Source organism: Liolophura sinensis, chromosome 1, assembly GCF_032854445.1.
Source record: "Liolophura sinensis isolate JHLJ2023 chromosome 1, CUHK_Ljap_v2, whole genome shotgun sequence".
In the NCBI taxonomy this organism is placed as follows: Eukaryota; Metazoa; Mollusca; class Polyplacophora; order Chitonida; family Chitonidae; genus Liolophura; species Liolophura sinensis.
Genome location: NC_088295.1, coordinates 48,106,895 through 48,114,869, shown reverse-complemented (window position 1 = coordinate 48,114,869; position 7,975 = coordinate 48,106,895). Strand labels below are relative to the sequence as shown.

Sequence of the window (7,975 nt, the reverse complement as noted above, 5' to 3'; positions counted from 1 at the left end):
AACAGTTTATAAACCATTTCTGCCTACATTTCTGTCTTCGTACATCCATGTGATGGAGAGATCATACAAGTTGCCAATGCAAACTTTACTACTGCAGTATATATTTTTACTAATTTAGCCCAAAACTTAACAATCAGAGAAGCGGCTTTGCAAGGCTGCGGGTTTTGACAAGCCTGTAGTACGGTTAGAACGTTTCTTCACACCATAATGTTGGCAGCCGTCGTATAAGTGAAATATTCTTGAGTAAGGCCTAAAACTTTAATCAAATAAATAAATCAAAGCAACACATACACAGATAAGGGTTTTATGCAGTTTTTATTTTATTTACATAATTGTGTAATCGATCTGTCTTCTATGCACAACAAACGCGTACTAATTTTCATGTTTTATACTTATTTATGTACGTTTATTATTGTTGTGCACGTTAATATGTTTTGTCAACTATAGCCGGCATTTATGAATTTGACCTTTTACCCATACTGAGAAGGCCTTGCGGGCCAAGATGTTTAAATCGCTAGCTCGCTGCTACGGCCAGGCCCTTGAACATTCAGGTTCGAATCCAGCCCTCGCTGTTTCGGCTACAACTTTAAGTCCGCTACCTGTTGAAGGTCGGTGGGCTCCGATTTCCTCCCCCTATACAGCTGACCGACGACCTATTGAAGAACACGGATTTCAACAGCAAAGGAATAAAAAAATAAGCATAAGAGTTCATGTGTAGCCTTCACTTGAGCGAACTAGTAACTTTGTGCATTGTTATATTCTCTTTTCATCTTTTATTATTATTATTATTATTACTACAAATGCTTGTGTATTTCGCGGATTCAGTCGATGAACCTTCTATTTCTGGTGCCTGTTTGACCCTCTCTCTGTGTACAGCCTTGTAACCACTATAGCCTGACTCTGAAGATGTTCGCCGATATACCCCGGCTTTGATCGATGAGTTTTGTTTACTATCGGAGAGAAGCTGAGCTTTCGGCTGATTTATTGACTGTTGATCTTTAAACAAGACAGAGGCAGTATCGCGGAGAGTGTATTGAAAACAACTTTATTTTCATTGGTTTATCGGCAGGCGCGATCTTTTCTATACAGCCACATTCTTGTTGCATGAATCTAAATTCGGTTTGTATAAGCCTTTTGTTACCTCTCAATGGAATTGGTGTGAAGAAGGTCATCAATATGTGTCAGTTTTTACAATCTGGGCGCTAACCCCCTACTAATTCTGTCCACTAGCAATTTATAATCCTAATTGAGTCTCGTTTGGATGATGTCTTACCGGCTCGCCTGACAGCCTCCAGTGAATGCATGAATCCAGTGTGACCCAGACTGTGGCAACAAAAGCTTTCAGTGTTAGGCGAACCGCGACCCTGGGGAGAAAATCTCGATTAAATTTCTCGTGAATTCTTAAGTGGGACAGTACCCTATGACTATGTAGTAGTAATTTGCTGCCTATAGTAGACATCACGGGTACGCTTTGGCGTTTTTTTCAACCTATAGCGACATTCAAAAGGCTTAAGATTCAACTTTTTCTCTGGCCCTCTATCTCGTATATACTATAGCAGTATAAGATATGCAGTCTCATATATATTATGAATTTATACCAGATTTAAGTGAAGCACATTGGAGAAGGCCAATCAGTCAAGCCCCAATGGGACGTGACCAGTTATACAATATATTTATTCATTTATTTGATTTTTTTTTTTGATTGTTGTTTTACGCCGTACTCAAGAATATTTCACTTATACGACGGCGGTCAGCATTATGGTGGGTGGAAACCGGGCAGAACCCGGGGGAAACCCACGACCATCCTCAGGTTGCTGACAGACCTTCCCACGTACGGCCAGAGAGGAAGCCAGTATAGGCTGGTCTTGAACTCACAGCGCATTTATTTGACTATAATGGTATACGACGTACACTCAAAAACTTAATCTGATAATTTTATTTTATTTTATTTATTTATTTGATTGGTTTTTTTAAGCCGTACTCAAGAATATTTCACTTATACGACGGCGGTCTGCATTATGGTCGGAGGAAACCGGGCACAGCCCGGGGGAAACCCACGACCATCCACAGGTTGCTGACAGACCTTCCCTCGTACGGCCAGAAAGGAAACCAGCATCAGCTGGACTTGAACTGACTGATAATTTTAACAGAAAATCTGTTGTCTGAGTGATGCTATAATGTATTCTGTTATTGCAACAGATTATTCTGTTAAATATAACATATATATTCTATTGATTCAACATGAAGATTATATAAGACTAACAGAATATCATGTTGAATATAACACAGCAGTACGTTGTAATGACAGAATACATTCTAGCATCACTCAGACAAAAGGCTTTCTGTTAAAGTTAACAGAATCTTTTGAGTGTCTCCCTTAAGAATATTTTACTTATTTCTAGTACTGGTACGTTTATGATTGGAAGAAAAACCAATGCCATTCACAAATTACATGACAATCACTTTGTCTAACAGCCGAATCGAGAGCTGGATTCGAACGTGTGACCTTATGGGTGAACGGCTAGAACAGCGTTCAACCGACGGAGCCATCTGGGGATGGTTATACTTAAGCAGTCAAGCTGCTACAGGTCGTGGCGAATTATAAAGTGTAAGGTGCGAACTACTAAGCCATAAATATATTTGTACGTGCATGAATTTTGCAGTGCCTAAATTCACTCAACCAATTTTCGATCTGTCATCATTGGCAGGGTATATTAACTTCTCCTCATGGCTTTTTAGTTCTACATGTATAGTAGCTTTTTAGTTCTACGGTGTATATCGCTGCACAGACTTTAACAGAAAGCCTTTTGTCTGAGCGATGCTAGAATGTATTATGTCATCACAACGTACTGCTGTGTCTGTCAAGACTGGTATACCCAATTTTATACCTTCTAGCAGTAAACTGTGGATTATCGAATGACTAAGCAGGAACAGGACAGATAACGCTATACAGCACTACCTGAGAGCACCCCAACAGAGTTTAGACAAAAAAAACAAATCCAGCGCAAAAAATAAATGCTGAGACAAGCAAGCTTGTTCAAGATTGGTGCATCGCGATTCTGACATGCGCAGTGCGCACCGGCGTTTGGCCCGGTGTGAGTTTCACATCATTCATCATTACGGCTGTGATCTGACAGTGTGAAGGGACGAATCTAAACTGCTCCCGGGCTATACCGAGGCCCCCAGCCTGAGGGTACATGGGGCAGTCTGCAACACCCTCAGCTACTAACACGCTCTATCAACACACACGTGGAATGAACAGGAGTTTGTAGTCAGGTACTTCTACGCAGTGTTAAAAGATTGGACAAGCATTTGGAAGTTTGGTGCTTCTGAATAAAGCGAGAGGAGAGTAGACAGATGTTTGTCTGTCATACTTCTACCAGCAAACGGATAACCGACACTTTGTATGTGCCGTCTCCCGGGGACTGGGTGTCATAACGTAGGTCTAATGCGGGACCACTTCAATGACAGACTACATCAGAGTGCGCTACGAAAGAAGGTTGGAATACCTTGTGAAAAACAAGGTTCTATAATCTTCGTTAACACATACGCGTGGAGTTTGGCAACACCTAGTGGCCTGAGTTCAGTGTGAACTATAACTCGCTAGCGCTCCACACATGATAGCTGTTACCTACGCAATGGGATTGGTTTATGTCAAACGTTTTGCATAACTGTCGGAAATTACCTTATGTTTATGTGTCAGCGTTACCCTCAATAGTCCTTGGGAAACAAAGCTGGTCTCAGGTGAGCGTTCGCCGCTGTCGGCACGGTTTGAAGTTTACGACGGACAGCTATGTGCGAGACAGTGCGGGCCGAAAGGACAGCTGAGCCGGGACAAAGGGATAAACCGAGAGACCGTCCCGCTCGACGGTCGGTGTGCCTGGGGTGAAACGATTTGAGGGGTCATAAACGATTTTAGTGCGGTGTAAATTGGAGCACATGACAATATACGACCACATAATTCTACGGAATGGGACACAGGACAGACCATTGTAAGAAGATTTAATCATTGTGTGTGAGTTACAACTAGCTGTTTGCGAAGTCCGACGTGGTATATATACCATACGTACATCAACCGCTCCTCTCAAAATGCCCTCAGTGTGCGAGTGCAGGCAAGGTATAGGGATTCAACCGAGGTGTTTTATATAAAAAAAAGTATGACAGGCAAAATAGCAATGATGACAGGCCTAGCATTCACCTTTGGTGTGGTTGTAGGTGTGTTATTTCATCTGCCAGGGACGACTAGCCCGTCAACGTACAGAACTGGGTTTGACAAGGAGAGGTACGGCTCGCCCCGAATTTTAAACGCCTGGAGGGAAGGCCTCTCTTCTGGGGAGAACCAACTCGCTGGCGGACAGTACTCTTCAAACAGTGACCGAAGAAGAAATGGGTCTGGCTTCAGAAGTGACTCGGGTATCCCAGGAATTGTTCTGGGGTTGAAGAGAATGCCCGAACCCTGGGAAGACAGCGTAAACACGGATTACAATGACAAGGGCTTTATTCACAGTCGTAACAAGCCCAGGTCAAACAATTCTGAATCCGCAAACTCCGCGGTCATCGGCAGCTATCATAACATGGACTCATTGGCAGCAGCATCTCTGCTCAACGTAGAAGACACAGCAGTAACAACAACAACACGCTCAGGTGGCGGGAAAGAAAAAGAAGTTGTGCGCAGTAAGATTATGTCAGTTTTGAAAGACATTAGAGTTGTGCAGCTGGAAACAGATTCTCTTCTAAACGACATCGCCAAGCGACGATCTCAATCTGGAATAGACTTGGATTCTGGATACAGTAATGAGGGTGTTCCAGTTCAGCGAACGGACTCCAGATATGACAGTATTAAATCGAGGAAATCCGAGGAGGAATCATCAAATATTTTAGATGAAATCGCCGCGAAGGGAACACCCATGGACAACAATGTGCGGAATAACAGGGCTAGGGAAGCTGTTGGCCTTGGGGAATCGACACAAGGCGAGCTCCCAAGTGATCGTCAACTGACTGACAATAGAGTACGTCCCTCCGAGGATCAGCAGAGCAAACCTGTTGACATTGTCTCCGGCGTCTTCTGGTCGGAGGAATTAGAAAACCTCTGTCCGAAGGGATTCAGGGATGAGGTGTACGACCAGTGGCGGGAGAAGATGGCGGACACCAGCGTAGTGGCGGTTACAGAAGGGTGCGGTCGCATGCAGAACCGTCGTCTGACGTTCCGGGATTCGTCGACGGCCTGTGCGCGCTATCGTCCCAACACTGACCAAATCCAAGGGGAAATCTACTCCTATTACCTGAGTAGATTATTACGTATTAACAACGTCCCTCCTTCCATCCTCGTCCCGGTAAGAGTTTCAGACAAAATCTGGGCTGGCGTTGGCCGTGAGATCGCCATGTCTCATTGGGGGGAGGATAAACTCGTAGTGCTCACGAAGTGGATTGATGGTCTGGAACCTGCCTACATTCCAGCCGAATTGAGGGGAATGGCGAAAAGTATCCACCCTCACGATGTGCAATTGCTTAATAAAAGCATTTCAGAATTGTGCGAACTTGTGCAGTGGTCAGATTTAATCATGTTCGATTATCTGACGGCAAATTTGGACAGAATTGTAAATAACATGTTTAATCAACAATGGAACTCTCAGATGATGTCTTTCCCCGCTCATAATTTGCATAAAATCAAAGACAGCAATATCCTTGTTTTTCTTGACAACGAATCTGGCCTGTTCCACGGCTATCGTTTGTTGGACAAATATTCCAAGTATCACGAGGAATATATATCTTCTCTGTGTGTGTTCAGAGAACGGACTGTTCGCGAAATCGAGAGATTGTTTCTGGACGATAGCCTTGAGCGCGAACTCAACCAGCTGCTGAATTCAAACGAATCTCAGGAGGAAAATTTACCACCGATGCCAGATAAAAATATTCAGATTTTAAAACAACGCCTACAGGACGTTTATGAACAGATTCAAAAGTGTCAAAGAATTACCCAGAGATAGTATCTTCTTAATTTAACCTTTTCTTAAAATTCTATGGAATATTATTGTGGACTCGTACATTGACACAGTGTGACATTCCTGGAAATTGGAAAATGTGTTGGGCGCACATGTCATGTGAAAAGTGCTATGTACAATCTATAAAGGAAATCATGATCACGTCGATCTCTTTTGTATGCACATGTACACAATTCTGTAAGGAGACAACCCTTTAAAGACGCAAATTCTGGACATTATCTGGTAATATCCACTCCAGTAATTAAGAATCTTTCTTATTGTTAAGATGGCAGTCTCTATTACATTATCAATCTGTTCATATTCTTGTCATCCAGGTGTGTTCTGATTCTTTGTGTCACAGCACGAAATTATAGAGTAAGCCTGCTGACTTTGGTATATACTATTACAGTATCTGAATTAAAGACATGGTGAAGATATTTGTTTGTACAGGAATTACAACAAATCACTTCATAATTTCTTGGAATTTTTTTTACCATCTAATCGCTCTGCAGTTTGGACTGTAGTACACAATGGCGATCAGTGGGTGAAAATCATCAGAAGCTGTATAGGAGATTTACTATAAATCATAAAAAATTATATATAGCAGGGTGATCAGTTGATGAAACATCCCATAAATGTATAGGTTATTTACCGTGATACTTGTGAAGTACAGCCCACAGTTGTCTCACAGAAAGTGGGATTTTGCTCGTTTTAGTAATTTCAAAAGGACAAACTTGTGCAACATACCTTCCTCGACTCAATGAGTTTATGCCTATGTACATGTGAGGAATGATTGCCAACGTAAATCGTCAGCAACTTTCGTCAGTGACACATGGGAGTAAGAATGCAGCAAGTTCGTGCAAATGACTTATTTTCATTCATGATTGCATGAGTACATGGAACATTTTTCAGGATTTGAACCCACTCAAATTCTGTTACTGTGCTATAAAACATTTGCATACAAGACACATGGTGTCGTAAAATAAAAAGTGACACATTTTTGTTCATCTGTATTTATTGCTTATTTGTATTTGTTAATTTAATTAGAATACTCTATCATTGTGTTCAGATGCCCCGCATTACAAATACATAGTCTAAAACGGTTAAAAAAGCCAGGGGTTAGTTTTATGTGGAATATTGATCACTAGATGTCGTACTCTTTGCAAAAGTAAAGTACAAAATGTCTGAAATTCGACAGTTGGTATTACTACATGGAAGCAGGTGGTAACAAATTGTATGATGAAGAACTTGGATTTGGAACATTCTGTTTCGTAGTAAAAAGCATGCAGCAGATTGGATTTATTTATGTCTGCCTATTATGGTTTTTGTCCAGCCCTGAGTGGGTCATTACTTCTTAACCGAAAGCATATGACGTGAAACATTCGTGCTTGAGCAATATATATCTTTTGCACTGACATTGACGAAGTCAGCAAGATACCAGACTAAAGCATAGATAGCAATAATATCTAACACATTTGCTGACCAAATGTCATCCGACAAGCCACGTGGGTTTAGTTCTGTCGAGATGTATGGGGATACATTGACTTGTGCTGTTCGTATCCGTGGTTGGAGCCTATCAAGTTCACACTTTATTCCATTTGCCTTCTATACCTTACATAATATGTGTTATATTGTATATTTGGTATAACTGTCTTGGGTAGAAATTATTACATCGTAGTGATGAAATAATGGCAGATAACAGGCGCACCACATAAACTACTAATTATTATATTACATACATTAATTCACAGAAAAATATTTAAAAATAAAAACAAGATCTGAATTTCTACATAGTTGTCTTCCATCTGTAGTTTCGAACCTTCATCCTCATTCTGGATGCTGAAAAAAAAAATCAACTTTCTAAACTAATTACCTGGGGCGAAAGTTAACTTTTTATACTAATTACCTTGTGCGAAAATCAACTTTTTAAACTAATTATAATTACATATGACCACCTTTCCCGAACGTAATGCGTCAACTAAATACTGTTTCTT

The 7,975-nt window shown here is 41.3% G+C and overlaps 1 protein-coding gene across 1 annotated transcript; it reads left to right on the top strand.

Moving 5' to 3' along the window:
* Positions 1-3,136: 3,136 nt before the first annotated feature.
* Positions 3,137-6,994, top strand: LOC135474432 (four-jointed box protein 1-like). Its single transcript, XM_064754178.1, has one exon. It carries the CDS (start codon positions 4,158-4,160, stop codon positions 5,985-5,987), a length of 1,830 nt encoding a protein of 609 aa, XP_064610248.1. The 5' UTR covers positions 3,137-4,157; the 3' UTR covers positions 5,988-6,994.
* Positions 6,995-7,975: the final 981 nt, after the last annotated feature.